This window comes from Eschrichtius robustus, chromosome X, assembly GCF_028021215.1.
Source record: "Eschrichtius robustus isolate mEscRob2 chromosome X, mEscRob2.pri, whole genome shotgun sequence".
Classification (NCBI taxonomy): Eukaryota; Metazoa; Chordata; class Mammalia; order Artiodactyla; family Eschrichtiidae; genus Eschrichtius; species Eschrichtius robustus.
In genome coordinates, this window is record NC_090845.1 from 2224928 (window position 1) to 2242273 (window position 17346).

Below are 17346 nucleotides of genomic sequence, written 5' to 3' on the forward strand. Positions count from 1 at the left end.
TAAGAAAAAGTACAAGCCAGGAAGAGGGCCGGCAACCCCAGGGCTTAGAAAAAAATGTGAGAAACGCAGAGAGGCGGCTGGCTGGAGGGACACAAGTTTACATGAGTGACAGAAAGCCAAGATTTTAAGAAATGTGGGGGGGGGGGGGGGGGTCAGATGCAAAGCAGCCAAATACAGCCCAGGAGGTGGGATGTGCATCTCTGCGGCTCTTTTTCCAGCCGGAGAGCAGAGCCGAGGGCCTGGAGACAGTGATGTTATCATAAGCTTTCCTTCAAGGTGACGGCGCAGGTGAAGCTGCTTTCTGACACCTGATTTCCTAAACACATGCAAGGCTGGTGACATCAAGATAACATACTGCCTTGGCCAGAGCCACAAGAAGTCCCCAGCCACGAACCTGGAGAAATGCCCTCCTTAAGCCCCCGGGATGCGGCTCGATGTTGGGGTCCTGGGAAAAGATTGCCAAGGGCTGAGACGGGGCATTTGTAAATCGTGTACCTCCTGACAAAACATCCATCCGGACCTGGGTTGTTTTAAGGTGGGAATCAGAAATAAGAGTGGTGCCTTTTTCTTTTTTTGGGCCACACCGTGCAGCATGTGGGATCTTAGGGCCCCGACCAGGGATCGAACCCGTGCCGCCTGCATTGAGAGCACGGAGTCTTAACCACTGAACCGCCAGGGAAGTCCAGGGGCTTTGCCTCTTAAAGAAAAGCAATTCGTTTAAAATAAATAAATAAATAAAAGTAGTTCTAAGTGTTAGAAACAGCCTTCCTGTTTCCCCAATGGCGGAAGCAACCCACAAGGACCCCCAAAGATAAAATGATCCCTGGTATTATTTTTAACTCAATGTCCCCCACCCCCCATTGGTGTTGTTAAAAACAGAGAATGCAAGCGCCCCTTCCGGTAATCAAATCTAAATCAGCCCTCTAGAGCCGGCCGTGGGCACGAGAGGGTCCTTCGTACTCAAACGCAGGGTTCCCAAGGAGTGGGGACCGCCTTCTCTATGTTCATCCCAAGAAAAGTGATTCTGGGGAAACCGGACCTTTGAAGCATCAGACTCACAAAAAACCCACCTCAAGACCCATGAGCTACGGGGCTCACAAGCACTGTGAATTCGGGCAAGGGGAGGAAAAAAAGACTGATTCACGGCAGAAAACACACCACAACCAACACCTCTTTTCTGCTTTTTTTTATAAGCGGTTGCATTGCAGGCTCACTGTTAACATTTTCCACCAAACATAAAACTGGTGTCTGTTGAAAACAGGGCATATGGCGAAAGTGTCTCTCCCCGGGTACCCAGAGGCAAGGTTCCCACGTAAATGACAGTGTAAACGGGTTCCTTCACCGACCAACGGCTAACATCCACGGATGGTGTCGGCGGAGGACACGCAGGGGGTTCCATCCTCAGCTGCCCGTCGGTTTCAATCTTTCTCCGATTTACCCCAAAGCGTCCCTCACAGAGAACACGAATGCTGCAGGTATGGAATTATCTAGGGGGCAAAACATCCCTGCCGGCCGTGCTTCTGTCCCGGAGTTTAGCATTTGCAATCCTATCAGCGGACATCAAGAGCTTTTTATAAGTCATTTCTTTCCCTTGCGTTGGGACGCAAAGGGCCCCTCCGGAGAAGACGCTCGTTTTCACCAGCTTTGGGCCACCCAAAGCCCACCTCTGTCCTCTGAGCCACCCAAAGCCCCTCTCTCTCCTTTGGGGCAACCAAAGCCCACCTCCGTCCTCTGGGCCACCCAAAGCCCCCTATCTGTCCTCTGGGCCACCCAAAGCCCATCTTTGTCCTCTGGGGCAACCAAAGCCCCATCTCTGTCCTCTGGGCCGCCCGAAGCCCCATCTCTGTGTTCTGGGCCGCCCGAGGCCCCACCTCCGTCCTCTGGGCCGCCCGAAGCCCCACCTCTGTGTTCTGGGCCGCCCGAGGCCCCACCTCCGTCCTCTGGGCCGCCCGAAGCCCCATCTCTGTGTTCTGGGCCGCCCGAGGCCCCACCTCCGTCCTCTGGGCCGCCCAAAGCCCCCTATCTGTCCTCTGGGCCACCCAAAGCCCATCTTTGTCCTCTGGGGCAACCAAAGCCCCATCTCTGTCCTCTGGGCCGCCCGAAGCCCCATCTCTGTGTTCTGGGCCGCCCGAGGCCCCACCTCCGTCCTCTGGGCCGCCCGAAGCCCCATCTCTGTGTTCTGGGCCGCCCGAGGCCCCACCTCCGTCCTCTGGGCCGCCCAAAGCCCCCTATCTGTCCTCTGGGCCACCCAAAGCCCATCTTTGTCCTCTGGGGCAACCAAAGCCCCATCTCTGTCCTCTGGGCCGCCCGAAGCCCCATCTCTGTGTTCTGGGCCGCCCGAGGCCCCACCTCCGTCCTCTGGGCCGCCCGAAGCCCCACCTCTGTGTTCTGGGCCGCCCGAGGCCCCACCTCCGTCCTCTGGGCCGCCCGAAGCCCCATCTCTGTCCTCTGGGCCACCCAAAGCCCATCTTTGTCCTCTGGGGCAACCAAAGCCCCATCTCTGTCCTCTGGGCCGCCCGAGGCCCCACCTCCGTCCTCTGGGCCGCCCGAAGCCCCACCTCTGTCCTCTGGGCCGCCCGAAGCCCCACCAAAGGTCCATCTCTGTCTTCTGCGCATTTCCTCTGTCCCGGGCAGCGCGCCCCCCTGCGGGGTCAGTACTGACAGCCAAGCATCCGACGAGGCGCCCGCGCGCGGTCACCTCCCCCCCCCCCCCCCGCCCCCGCGCCGCTACACGAAGCCGCCGTCCCTGATGCCGAAGTAGCCGGCGTGGACGGCGTCGCCCAGGGGGAACGCCTGCTCGTGGTCCAGGCCCCACTCGCCCTCATCCTCGTCCTCCAGCTCCGCCTCGGCGCCGCGCGCGTTCTCGTACAGGAAGACCTGCTCGTCCACGTGCGCGGGGGCCAGGCGGTTCCGCTTGGCGCTGACGACGTTGGCCGAGGAGCCGAAGAGGCGCTCGGGGCAGACGCGCGTGGCCGCCACGGACCAGTACTTCTGCAGCACCCGCGGCAGCAGCGGGAAGAGCGCCAGGCGGTCCGACCACCACCTGAGCGGGTCCTCGTGGAGCCCCAGCACCTTCTGCGACTTGAAGTTGCTCAGCTCCTCGACGACCTGCGCGTGCCACTCCTCCTGGCCCTCCACGCCCGCCGTCGGGCAGAAGATCTCGGCCAGCATGTCGTTGATGACGGCGGCGGGCGGCGGCGGCGTGGCGGAGGGCGCCGGCTTCTTCACGGGCGGCTCCTCGGGCGCGGCGTACGCCGGGTCCTCGGGGGCGCGGTAGGCGCCGTCCTTGACCTTGTCCAGCAGCCCCTTGGCCTCCTCCACCACCCTGTTCTCCACCTGCTGCCTCTCGAAGGCCGACAGGAAGGGCAGCCTCTTGTAGCGCGGGTCCAGGAAGGTGGCCACGTTGAGGAACATGTCGATCTCGGGCGCCTCCTGGTAGGTCCTGGAGAGCTCCTTGGCGATCACCTCCTTGGCCATGCTGATCTCCTTGGAGTCCGTCTCCTTGATGTTGAGCGTGGTGTTGAGGAGCATGTGCAGGAGGGGCTTCACCATGCTGATGGTGGGGTGCTTGGAGGCGGACAGCATCTCGGCCACCTGCCTGAAGGGCTGCAGCAGGTCCACCAGGCCCTCGATGGTGGCCCACTCGGCGGCCTCGAGCATGAGGTGGTGGTTATTGCTGTCCTCCAGCAGGACGCCCGCGACGGCGAACTGCTGCTCCTTGAGGCGCTGGAGCATGGCCAGCGTGCTGCCCCACCAGGCCACGCGGTTGCTGACCAGCATGCAGGGGGCGGCGCCCTGCTGCTTCTGCTTCTCGTACAGCATGTACATGGCCACGGCAGACTGCTGGAAATACTCCACCAGCTTGCGGCAGCGGCCCAGCAGCGCGCCCAGCTGGGGCAGCCGGAAGGCCTGCTGGATGCCCGCGTCGAACGTGTGGCCCAGGCAGGGCATCTGCACCGCGATGTCCAGCAGCGAGCAGGCCTTGGCGATGTCCTTGCCACGGTCCGTGGTGGCGCTGAACACCTTGGAGCTGACGCCCCACTCGATGAAGGCTTCGTACAGGACGCGCGTGATGGTCTCGGCGGCGTTGTCCTCCGGCACCTCGAAGGTCTTGAGGCAGCGGGAGCCCAGGAAGAGGCCGTGGGGGGCAGCGCGGCCAAGGAAGTGCGCGGCCAGCGTCACGTAGGTCCGATTCTGGCTCTCGCTGCGCCACAGGTCGGTGGAGACGCCGCACCACGCGGCCTCCGCCAGCTCCTTGAGTACCGCGTCGCGCACGGCGCCGTAGCGCTCGGGGATGGCCTTGCCGCAGAAGAACTTGCGGCTGGGCAGCTCGTAGCGCGGCTCGGCCGTCTTCAGCAGCACCTTGAACGTGGGCTCGTCCACGATGGACGCGGGATAGAGCCCCTCGCAGATGAGGCCCATGACGGCGGCCGTCAGCTCCTGCTGCCTGCGGCCCTCGTGGCCGTGCGCCGCCGCCTTGGCGGCCAGCGGCTCCTGCGCGCCCTGCTGCGCGGCCTCGGGCTTGAGCTTGGAGAAGGCGCTGGCGAAGGCCTCGCGCATCTGCTCCGTGTTGCTCTTCACAAACTCACAGAACTCATCGGGGTGGTTCTTCTCCAGGTGGTAGGACAGGTTGGAGGTGTTGCCCGAATAGGCGATCTGGGCCATGCAGATGCGGCAGTAGATCTTCTTCCACTGCAGGATGCAGCCCTCGGCGTTCGTGTCGAAGCCGAAGTAGCGCCACACTTTGCTCTTGGCGCGCGGATGCGCCACCAGCTTGAGATCGGCCTGCGCGCCCTCCAGGCTCTTGCCCTCCATTGCGCCACCCCGGCCGGGCCTCCGCTCATTCGGGACGACCTGCCGAGAAGCAGCGAGACAAACACAGCGTGAGAAGAGACCCGGCTCCGGCCGGCGCGGAGTGGGGCTGCTCCGGAACCAAGGGCGCACGCAGAGGGACCCCGGGGGCCGCCGCTCCGGCTCGTGGCTTTGGCAAAGCAGAGGGGCCGGTCTGACAAGCCAGCAGCTCTTCCATCCGGCTGCGTCCGAGGACACGCCTTTTTTATTTTTAGTCTTTGGATCGTCTTTGGACTCCTGATGACAGCTCTTTCCTCACCTGAGCTGCTTTACTCTGTCCTGTTCTAGGAAATCCAGGAGCCCCGACACCAAGCAGGGGGTGCTTGTTCTCCAGACGGAGGCCACGTTCCCAAGCGTCCCGCCAGCCCAAGACGACCCACCTCCCCAACCGAAAACCTGGTCGGCAAGCACGCGTGTCACACGCCACCATCAGGTGTGGCTCCAATCAGAAGAAAACAGAGGGTCTCAAGCGGATATTAAGTTGGCGGAGTGTCATTAAATACGAGCTTTTTCTAATTTTATGTTTTGAAATGATGCCTTTTTGACCACAGTGAGATATCACCTAACCCCCGCCCCGCCGCCCCCCCCCCCCCCCCCCGGCGGAATGGGCATCATCAAAAAGAACACAAAATGCTGGCGAGGGTGTGGAGAAAAGGGAACCCTCCTGCACTGTTGATGGGGATGTAAATTGGTGCAGCCGCTATGGAGAACAGGAGGGAGGTTCCTTAAAAAACTAAAAATAGAGATGCCGTATGATTCAGCAATCCCACTCCTGGATATTTACCCGAAAGAAACAAAAACACCCATTAGAAAAAAGATCCACGCACCCCCATGTTCACAGCACCACTATTCACAACAGCCAAGACACGGAAGCAACCTAAACGTCCATTGCCCATGGACAGAGGAATGGATAAAGAAGATGTGGTACATATATACAGTGGAATATGACTCAGCCATAAAAAAGGAACGAAACTGCGCAATTTGAAGCAACATGATAGGCTTGGAGATTATTACACTTAGTGAAATAAGTCAGACAGAGAAAGACAAATACTGTATGGTATCAGTTATATGTGGAATCCAAAAAAAAAATTTTTTTTTTAAACTAGTGAATATAACAGAAAAGAAGCAAACTCACAGATATAGAGAACAAATTACTGGTTACCAGTGGGGAGAAGGAAGGGAGAGGGGCAATATAGGGGAAGGGGATTGAGAAGAACAAACTATAATACTCGGTGTAAAATAAACAAGATACAAGACCCTATAGTACAACACAGGAAATACAGCCAATATTTTATAATGCCTATAAATGGAGTATAACCTTTAAAAATTGTGAATCACTATGTTGCACACCTGAAACATATAATATTGTACATCAACTATATATCAATTAAAGAAAGTTAAAAATATTACTTTCTGAACGGCACATGCTCTAGTTGTTGTTTTTTTTTAATCTATCTATCTATCTCGGCTGCGTCAGGTCTTAGTTGAGGCATGCGGGATCTAGTTCCCCGACCGGGGATCGAACCCGGGCCCCCTGCATTGGGAGCGCAGAGCCTAACCCACTGGACCACCAGGGACGTCCCTCTTATTTTTCTCCCAGGTGCATCTGGGATCAGGAACCAGATTGGGGCAATAATGGATCTCTCAACCCCTGGAACTTCTCAAAATGCCCACCGTGGGCACTCACACCTGGGCACAGAGATACCTGTGAGCTGTGGTGCAGCACTGCCCGGCTGTCAGTGGGGAAGTCAACCTTAGGGCCAGGTCCCCGGGTTCCCACTGTTGGTAATGCCCACACATTCGGTTCCCTGGAGCTGCCAATCAGGGCCAGGACGCCCAAAAGGGCAGCTGAGTTTTCTTAAAAGCTGGCTGTGACTCACAGACATGGAAAACAAACTAGTGGTTACCGAAGTGCAAAGGTGGGGAGGGATAAATTAGGAGTTTGGGATTAACAGATACACACTACTATATATAAAACAGATAAGCAACAAGGACCCACCATATAGCACAGGGAACTACATTCAGTATCTTGTAATGACCTATAATGGAAAAGAATCTGAATATGTACGTATAATTGAATCACTGTACTGTACACCTGAAGCTAACACAGTATTGTAACTCAAGTATGCTTCAATAAGAGATCTTTTTAAATGAATAATCATAAACAAATATATATACGTATATATGCCTAGACACAGAGAGAAAAAGATATGTTTTAAGAGCATGAACGTTAGTTTTATTACTTATTTGATTTCCTCAAATGACGTCCATGGAACAGACTTCCCCCTGAAATGGGTTAAGTCTGCAAGCTTTCAACCCCCTGTACAGCACTCAGGGGGTTAAATCAGAAAGTGCACCAACCAGGTGTTTTCTGCGTGTGGGGCGTATGTTCAAAGCCAAAACCCAGTAACAACGACAGTGGTTTGAATAGCGGCCCCCCTCCCCAAATTCATGTCCCCCCAAAACCTGAGAGTGGGACCTTATTTGGAAATAGAGTCTTTGCAGATGTGATGAAGAATCTGAGATGAGGTCCTCCTGGAGGAGGGTGGCCCTACATCCAATGACAGGGTCCTTCTAAGACACAGAAAAGGAGAGACACAGACACAGAGGAGAAGCCCCGGGAAGACAGAGGCAGAGACGGGAGGGACGCGGCCACAAGCCCAGGGACGCCTGGAGCCCCCAGAGGCTGGAAGAGGCGGGAAGGACCATCCCCTGCAGCCTCTGGAGGGAGCGCGGCCCTGGGACACCTTGACTTCGGGTTTCTGGTCTCCAGAAAGAGACAGGATGAACTTCCGTGATTTTAAGTACTTTGTTACGGCCGCCCCCGCATGCTCTGCTGATGAGAACAAAACTATAAAAGCTATGAGTGGTAACATCACCCCTGGTGCTGGGCGCCCTGCGGTCAATAGGGCCCACCTGAGGCTTTTCAGGGAGAGGTCACACTTCGGGGGGGGGCTGATTTAAGGGGCACGTCGGTAGCCAGGGATGGGGCAGAAGGATGTACTGCTCAGAGGTGAGGCCCAAAGTCTCCAGGACAGGGGGAGGGGATTCGACACAGCCAGGACTTTCACAAAGAGGAAACCCCAAAACAGCACATGCTACAGCCAAGCCAGGATGGGGCACCTGAGCGTGGGAAAGGTGGTCCCAAAAAGCGACGGGAACTTCACGGCGGGCACCACACCTGGGCTCTGGAATATGAGCTGCCGCATCCCGCGTGGGCCACGCCACTCGGTTTTACCAGATCCGACTACACCTTGATGATGACGATGAATTACTGCTGTGATTTGGCTGAAGGAGCCCAGCGCGACCCTGGCGCAAAGCTTTGCACACAAAGCAGGACGCATCCCCGACACAGTGACAGCCTAAGGAGGCACCGCCCGTGGGGCCTCCCCCTGCAACATCACCTCCTTCGGGCCAATGACGTCAGAACCTCCAAGGAGGTGACACACAGGAGGAGGGTTCTGAGCACATACGTTGAAGGCGGCTGCACGAGGCCACCCTCCACTGTCTGTGGAGGGCAAGGTCTACATCTCCCGTCAGAGTCAGGAATCAAGGTTTCGTCAAAGCAGCCTCTCCACAGGGTCCTTCTCACAGGGCGGCCCGAGCATCTCCGGGGGGGGGGGGGGGGGGGGGACCATCGCCAAGACACTGCCAGCGATGTGGCGAGGTCCTGCCTTTTCTCACGTCAGAGACACCAGCCAGATCTTCCCAATCGGCTTCACCAACACGAGGAACATGTCACAAGACACAGGATGAAGCCACCAAGCGGAGAACCAGCTGCCTGCTGCCCAGCCGGTACTTCAGGAAACCGGCAAGAACCGAAAACAGGGCCACTCTCCCTGATTTCTGTTTGTTTGTGTTGGAGAATATAGTTATTTTTCACTGGAAAAGAATGTTACTGGGAATAACATGTAAGTGACTTGTTATGTTACTTGAAATATATGTTGTAAATCTCTGTTTCACATTTCTGTTCACGTTTTTTTTCATTTCAAATAAATCTAAATTTAATTAACATTAAGTGAATAGGATCCACATGGATAAGTAAAAGCCACATAAACAAAAGCTCTTTGGGACTCCCCTGGAGGTCCAGTGGTTAAGACTCCACGCTTCCAAGGCAGGGGGCACGGGTTCGATCCCTGGTCAGGGAACTAGGATCCCACATGCTGCGTGGCACGGCCGAGAAGTAAAAATTTAAAAAAATTTTTTTAAAAAAAGCTCTTTGGTGGGGGGCGAGTACTTATTTTTTTTAAGAGTAAAAAACGCCTAAGATCATGAAAACTGTGGTTTCACCTCCGTGGATGCACAACCCCCAACTGTTCACATGTACACAACACCAACGAGAAATAACTTCCTCTTTATCGGTTTTTAAAAACCCTACAGTTTGAACACCAGGCTCCACCCTAAAATAGCTTCATAAATGGGCCAGCTGACATCTTTTGGGGTGTCAGCCCATCAGCAGAAGTCCATTTCCAGACCTACCTCCTATTTCCAACAGAATTCTTAAGGGAAATGTCTGTGTGGTATCAGAACTGCCCTGTAAAACACATCTGGATGATTTTCTCTCCCTTTCAAAACTCACTGATGCATCAGAGACATTTAATTTGTAATAGACAGTCACCGTAGAGAATCTGGACATCAGACTCTCTTACAGGAATTTTTAATTTGCTTACACACGTCTCTATCAAGGCACAACCTGCAACAATCATGAGTTTGGAATGATCTTGTTCACAGATAGTGCATTTTAAGGTAACATTCAGGAGTGGGTTACCTTTTCAGCATCTTCCTTCACCTTTTCATAGAATCCACGTGAACTCACACCACACACCTGTCGCCCACCTGATAAAATGTGCAGGACCACCCACAATTCCAAAGCGACAGTAATAAATGCAAGGGAGCTCCATTTTATCTAAGGAGTCCCAATAAAAGTTACATAACTGCACTAAATATGTGCAGTATGCACAAGCAACTCATGAAAACGCTGAGACGATCTATAGATAGATTCACTAGATATTCAGTATTTGACATGCAAATATATTAGCAAATGATCGTAACCAAGGTAGTTTTAAATCTGATGCATGATCTGACCGCTCAGGGTGGGTTATCAAAGAACTTTCACAATACCAAGTGCACTTCAATAATCACCGCTGTGGTTTGTCGTTATCCGTTTAGAATATATAAATAAGAGAATATTTCCGTATCAACTATTTTATACTGTGCACATTTTTATTTATATAGACTATATAAATTATTTTTTAAAAAAAGGAAACATCTGATGTTTAAGAACAAAAAATCCCAGCTACTCTCCATGTGCACTGGGCCTCTGGGTCACTGTTTATTTAGCTCCATACCGGGGCAAAGTTCAATGTCTCCTCCCCCGCAAGGGTTAAGTCCAGTTAGGAGCAAATAAAAAGTGGGTCCAAAAGCAGAGGAACAGTGCCACTTGGGACACCGGCCACCACCAGGCACATGGGACGAATGTTCATTCACTCCTCCACCCAGATCTAAAATGATTTCTAACCCCACAGACCACGTGGCTTGCACACAGCAAGCCCATCAAGTCCCTCTTTCGATGAAACAACCCTCCGCAAAAGCCGGAATAAGGATGCCCTCGGCTGACACATGGCTTCATGGCTGGTTTGCCTTTTCACAACTTTATTTTTTTTCTCAATCAATCAACAGGTGGAAACCACAGGGCAAGCCCTCAGGTTGCATGTATCTCCAACACGTTTCTGAGGCACGCATTTTGGGGTGCTGCATGCGATAACACCGACAAGTCTAAATTCCATCCTCAACTTGTCTTTTCTGCGAGCAGCTAAACGGGCTCCCAGGCGGGAGAGCCAGACCCGTCTGGGAGCAAAGCTGCTCGGAGCGGCGCTCCACAACCTGGGGCCATTTGGGGCAACTTGGGACAGCTTTCCATACCTCTTCACTGTTTACAAGCCAGTCCTGATCTCAAAAGGTGACTATGCGGACCCCACCCCCGAGCCCCAGGTACTGGCTGGGTTCTTACCCTCTGTTCATTTCTGATCGCTCTCAATGTGTGTGTTTTTTTTTTTTTTTTAATACCGAAATCCAGCTTATCGAAAAACCAAATGCTCACCTCACATAAACCTGGAAGATTTATTTCCCTGGATGGAGGCCTGGGAGGGTGGAGCTCATATAAAAATATCTACTCCTGCTCGGAGCTGCAGGTTTGCAAAGCGTGGCACCGGCAGCGCCCCTGCCGTCGGGCAGTGGAGCGATTCTCAAGTATTTTCACAACCAAAGTCACATGTTCTCTGCCTTTTTTCACCCCCGTGTCTCAGGCGTGTTGCCCAGACGGTGCTGGGGGTGCTAGGCCAAAAGGGTGGAAACACGGGTGAACCTGAGACTATATCTATCCCCTTAGGCCACACATTAGAGAGACCGGCCACAAGGTGACACAGCACCACTCTTCCCACCGAATACTTTGTTTTAGAAAGTAGTCATCTGTCACCTAAAAATACAATGTCATGTATGCTCGCGTAGCCTAGGGTTAGTGTGATCTCCTGCAAATCAGGGCAGACAGAGGTTCCTACAGGCTTCCCCGTTTTACGTCCTGAGCACGCCGCTGCGACCAGACACAGCCCCAGACGGACCGCCGCCACCCCCCGCCCCCGGAGGTCCCCAACGTGCGTGAAGAGCACGAACGGGTCCCCGGAAAGTCTGGGACCGGAGACGCCGCGGAGGTCGCGGGGGCCGGAGGAACAAGGTGCCCCAGAGCGGAAGCCCCTCCCGCCAGGCCTCGCCGCGCCCCCGAGCGCGCCCGGCGGCCCCCACCCGCCCCGGGGAGGCCCGTCCTCCCCGGCCCTGCGCGCGGCCGGCTCTCCAGCGCCCCCTCCTTCCCCCCGGCCGCGGGGCTGCGGGGCGCGCGGGACCCCGGGGACCCCGGCCCGCAGTGCGCGGGGGCAGCGGACCCCCGGGGCGACCCCGGCCCGGGATGCGCGGAGCGGGGGAGGGGCGCGTGGGGACGGCGCGCCTCCCTCCCCCCCCGCGGCCGCCCGGCCCTGCTTTCGGGAGCGCCCGGCGCGGCGCGCGCTGGCCGGCGGCCGGGGTCAAGGACACGCGGGGCCCCGCCGCGCCCCTCCCCCGCTCGCCCCCCACCCCGGGGGTCCCGGCCGAGCGAGGGGCGCGACCCCGGCCGGGCGCCGCCGCCGCCGCGAGCCCCCCGCCCGCCGCCGGCCGCTGACCTGGCTCCGCGAAGCCCCGGAGGCGGCGGCGCAGCAGCTGCGCCACGACCACCGCCGCTCCCACCGCGTACACCCGCAGGGCCGCCAGCGCCGCAGACAAAGGCGACATGGCTGCCCGGCCGCCGCTTCCGCGCCGCCCGCGGGACTCGCAGCCCCGCCGGACGGCGGAAACGCGCCCGCGCCGGCCCGCCCCCCGCGCCCACGCGCCCGCCCCGAACCCCGCCCGGACCCCGCCTGGACCCCGGGACGCCGCCTGACCCGGGGCCCCGGACCCCGGGCCCACGACCCCGGCCCGGAACAGGCACTCCCGCCCGCGCCGCGGACCCCCTCCCGGCTGACGCCCTCCGCCCGGACCCCGGGACTCTGCCTGACGCCGGGGCCCCGGGCCCCAACCCGGACCAAGGACCCCAGGGACCCCCGCCCGGACCAAGGGCCCCAGGGACACCCCCCCGACCCCAGGGACCCCCCTCCCGGACCAAGGACCCCAGGGACCCCCCGCCCGGACCAAGGACACCAGGGACCCCCGCCCAGACCGAGGACCCCAGGGACCCCCCCCCCCCGACCCCAGGGACCCCCTCCCGGACCAAGGACCCCAGGGACCCCCGCCCGGACCAAGGACACCAGGGACCCCCGCCCCAACCCCAGGGACCCTCGCCCGGAACACAGACTCCAGGGACCCCCGCCCGGACCGAGGACCCCCGCCCAGACCACAGACCCCAGGGGCCCCTCCCTGCCTGAACCCCGGGACCCCTCCTGACCCCGGACCCCCACCCAGACCACGGACACCAGGGACCCCTGCCCAGACCACGGACCCCGCCCGGATCCCCGGGACCCCTGCCTGGCTGCAGGACCCCCACCCAGACGTGGACCCAACCCAGACCTTGGAATCCTGCCCGGGACCCCCAATCCGGCCCTCTGACCACAAGAGCCCCCGTGGACCTCAGACCCTCCATTGAGACCGTGGACCCCCCTAGGCTATTGCCCACCTCCACAGCAGAACCCCAGCCCCCCCCAGACAGGACCATGGACTCCCAAGTGGATCCCTCCTGGAGCATGGAACCCCCCGCCCAGACTTCCACCAGACCCCCAGAGACCCCTGAGGGGACCTCCACCAGACCCCCACCCAGATCACAGCTAGGACCCTCCCTCCCTGCACGTCCCCCAACCCAGACCCCAGTAAGACCCCACACAGACCCCTATCCAGAACCTTACAGAAACCCTAAACCTGGCAACCCCAGACCCTACAGGGACCTTAATACCCATCAGAACCCTGGACCACATCCATATCCCCCGATTCGGACACCTACTGGACAGCACCCCTCATACACACACCAGCAGAGACCACCTCCCCCCCCCCCCCCCAGCCATCAGTGCCCGCCAACACCCAGGACCAAGGATCTCCACCCCAGCCCCACCAGGATTCCTGCCCCTGCTAGGACCCAGGATCCCACACTCCACAACCCTCTGGAACTGTGACCCCCGCACCTGGACTCTGGGTCTCCCCCCATCGCCATAGGAAGTGAACCCAGCTGGTCTGACTTGGGGGGTCACCCCCAACGTGCAGGCTGCCCCCCTCCACTCAGGCCACCTGGAGATGCTCAAGATACAGACCTCTTTGGTGCAATCCAAGGCTGGGTTAGAAGGGTCTTCCTGGTCTTTGTGACGCTTTGTCCTACAGATGAGAAAACCAAGGCCAGGAAGCCTTCCCAGGATCCCCGGCAAGACCATGGTATCAGCTGCCCCTCTTGGCCAGGTGCACCCAGGTGTGCCAGGCATGCCCAGGTGTGCCCAGAAAAGAGCATCAGGGAAAGCCTCGATAGCTGCCACCCTCCAGGGTTTCCCGCAAGAGCCCCAGGTGTGGCCACAGTGACAGAATAAGAAGGACCTAGAAGCAGGTGGAGCCCAGGGAACAGTGGGGGCGTGAACCTGTCCCTGGGTGTTTGTCCAAAAAGAAAGGCCCATTGCCAGGCATGTTATCTGTGGAGGCATAGCAATGCCAGCTGACGCCTCCCGTCCTCTTGCCCCATCTCCCCGAAGCATCTGTGTTTTAACGTGGTTTCTGGAGTGGTGAATGGAGGGGCTGGGGTCGTCACCAGGTGCTTCCAGCCACGGCCCCCAATTCAGAGAGCCTGGAACGCATTAGAATGTTGATGCTCCAAATGCCCTTGACTTTTATGGCACCTGTAGTAAATCACCCCACGTGTAGCAGCTCAAACAAACACCAACATATGATCTCGCTGCCCTGTAGGTGAGAAGTCTTGCCTGTGGGTCTCCTGCTCAAGGTCTGACAAGGTCAAAATCGAGCTGTCTAACCACTGGACTCCCAAGGGAGTGATCTGGAAGAGGCTGTTTCCAAGCTCATTTGGGTTAACAGCAGAATCTAGTTCCTTGTGGTTGTAGGGCTGAAGTCCCCGCTTCTACGCTGGTGGTCAGTGGTGGGCAGGGGAGGATCCCCTCTCTGGTCTGAGCAGGTGTCACCTAAATCCCACCCTCAGCATCTCTTCACCTTCCCGTCGGTCACATCTCTCCCGCTCCAGCCAGAGGTCTCTGCTTTTGAGGGTTCATGGGATTAGACTGGAGCAGGGACCAGGTTAATCTGGGATCATCTCCCTATTTTAGGGTCCGTACCTTAATTACATCTGTAAGGTCCCTTGTGCCATATAAAGTTCCAGGGGATTCTGGCTTGGACATCTTTGGGAGATATCCTTGGTCTCCACCACCATGCTTGACAAATTCCCGTCCCTTCAAGGATTCTAGGACTCCACCACTGAAGGTAGGTTCACCTGGACCAGAAGAGGCAGGGACAACTCCAGATGAGGGGCAGGACCTCCCCCGGGAAAAGAAGGTTAGGCAGAATGGGGCCCCCTAGTGGAGGCCCAGGAAGCAGGGCGAGAGCAGCCATCTGGTTGACCCAGAGGCCAACATCTGCCATCAGGCACCCTAGGCACACAGTACAAGGTGCTTATGATCATCTTTGGGGTCCTTTTGAGCTTCTCTTAAAATCAGGTGGGGAAGACTATAATAATAATAATGAATAACTATAAATAATGCATGCAGCATGGAAAATAAGTTTTCTACCAGAACTGTCTTAAAATATAAATTTTAATATAGCTTATGGAAGCCGCAAAGGTGACCATAGAATGGCCCCGAGGAAGCCAGATCCTGAAGCATCACATGGGGTGGTCAGTTCCTAGAGGCCCCTGACCCCAGAGAAGGGGGCTTCAGTGATGCTGGCCAGAGACTAAACCATAGCAACGTGGGCCCTCAGAGAACTCTGTGTTGATAAGGAGCATCTTTGTGGTCCAAGGTCACCCTCCCTACGACAGCCACTGACAGCCTACGACGGCCTCCCTCCCACCTGAGTCTCCTTGCAATCAGGCAGCCCCCATGGCAGCTCCTCTGCCACACCAGGGACATGGGCCACACCAGCCACTTCTGTTTCATTCCTCTCCTATCCCTGGTGCTAACACTGTTATCGTGCGAATTGTATTCCCTATGAATAACCGTGGACTCCGCCAGTGCAAAGCGTGCTATTGTAATTCACTAGGATGCCTGGTCTCTCTTTTTTTTTTTTTTAATATTTATTGATTTGTTTGGTTGCACCGGGTCTTAGTTGCAGCAGGCGGGCTCCTTAGTTGCAGCATGTGGGCTCCTTAGTTGTGGCATGCAAACTGTTAGTTGTGGCCTGCATGTGGGATGTCGTTCCCTGACCAGGGATCAAACCCGCGCCCCCTGCATTGGGAGCACAGAGTCTCAACCACTGCGCCACCAGGGAAGCCCCAGGAGGCCTGGTCTTATCTGGGACCCATGTTCTTACATACGAATATTTTCTATTTCAGCGTTTAATGTCTCAGTCCCTGTGCCAGTGGCTGGACATCCGTAGGGGTGTGGGTAGATGTGGTCTCTGTGCACAGTTCCGGGAGCAGGGTATGTTCTCATAAAAGTGTGCTCAGTGCCTGAGCTGGTGGCCCTGGTGGAGTTCAGAATGAGGATGGTGTTTCCTGGGTGCTGACTGATATTGAACTGAATTCTCCACTGTCCATCTTATATAAAGCTTCAGCGTCCTAGACGCACCGCCCCCCCACACACACACACACTTCTTTGATGCCTAAGTATATCTCCGAACATCACTGTACAAATCCCTGTCATGCAGAGTAATAAGTTAATGACAAAACCAACCTCCTTTTCCATGCATCTCTGCATGTGTCTTCGATGGTGTTCTCAACCAAGGCCCCTCCATGCTTCTCCTATCCAGAAATTCTAATTATTAGGGCAACTCTTGGATAGTAACGACGTTTTCCAGTACACGCCTGGGATGCTGTGCATTTTCAGAGTGTGAAGTACCAAAGTTCTTCTCGGCATCCGTGATGTCCCTTGAATTTGTAAAGATGGCTTTGCTCTATTAGGTCCTGTTAAAGGTCTTTATAGTATCCATTGGAGCCATGGACCAGGAAATCAGCATTTTTTTAGCCCACATCTGTGTCCTCTTCATGTCCTAGGGACATGCACCCTCTTCCCTTTTATTTATTTATTTTCCTTTTACTTCCAAGAAGTGGAGTTGGGGAGAGCAGGGATGCTGGGGCACTGGGTCAGAACAGGATCCCCTGCTCGGTACTAAAAATGAGCCCTGGTCTTGTGGGCTTGGGCGTTTTATGGTACCTTGGATCTGTCCCTCCTGTGGTCATCCTCAACCTGGGGTGCTGTTGTAGGTTGAATTGTGTCTCCCTAAAAGATGTGTTCAAGTCCTAACGCGTAGCACCTGTGAATGGGAACTTATTGGGAAACAGGGTCTTTGCAGATGGAATCAAGTTAAGATGAGGTCAGACTGGATGAGGGTGGTCCCTTCATCGAATGACTGATGTCCTTAAAAAGACCAAGAGATTTGGAGAACAGACCTCGAGGGGAGAAGGCAGAGATGGAAGTGATGCGTTTATAAGCCAAGGGTCTCCAGCAGCCTCCCCACCTCAAAGCTGGGAGAGAGGCTAGAACAGGTTCTCCTTCAGAACCCCCAGGAGGAACCAGCCCTGCCCGCACCTTGATCTCAGACTTCTGGCCTCCAGAACTGTAAGAGGATACATTTCTGTTGTTTAAGCCCCCCAGTTTGGGGTACTTGGTTACGAAAGCCCTCGGAACCTAACATGGATGCTGAAGAAAAACATTTTCTCCTGAAAGGGACCCACCAGCCATAGTTCTGAGCCCTCAAATCCTGACACTTGAGGGGATAGTCAGACCCCTCGAGCCCTGTGGTCACCCTAGTATGTCTTCAGACCTTCAGATTCTATAACCT

The 17346-nt window shown here is 56.3% G+C and overlaps 2 protein-coding genes across 12 annotated transcripts in view; both read right to left on the reverse strand.

Moving 5' to 3' along the window:
- Positions 1-12212, reverse strand: part of DHRSX (dehydrogenase/reductase X-linked) — a 326570-nt gene extending 314358 nt beyond the window's left edge. For all 11 annotated transcript variants that reach the window (XR_011072229.1, XR_011072230.1, XR_011072227.1 and 8 more), the window contains exon 1: positions 12060-12212. Coding sequence is in view for 2 of the 11 variants with exons in the window: in XM_068532756.1 (XP_068388857.1) it covers positions 12060-12168 (109 nt within the window). In the remaining 9 variants the exon portion in view is untranslated. The remainder of the gene's footprint in view (positions 1-12059) is intronic.
- ZBED1 (zinc finger BED-type containing 1) lies at positions 1174-12139 on the reverse strand. The gene is made up of 2 exons (XM_068532754.1): positions 12060-12139; positions 1174-4854 (listed from the first exon to the last, which is right to left on the reverse strand). Exon 2 carries the CDS (start codon positions 4813-4815, stop codon positions 2728-2730), a length of 2088 nt encoding a protein of 695 aa, XP_068388855.1. The 5' UTR covers positions 4816-4854; positions 12060-12139; the 3' UTR covers positions 1174-2727.
- Positions 12213-17346: the final 5134 nt, after the last annotated feature.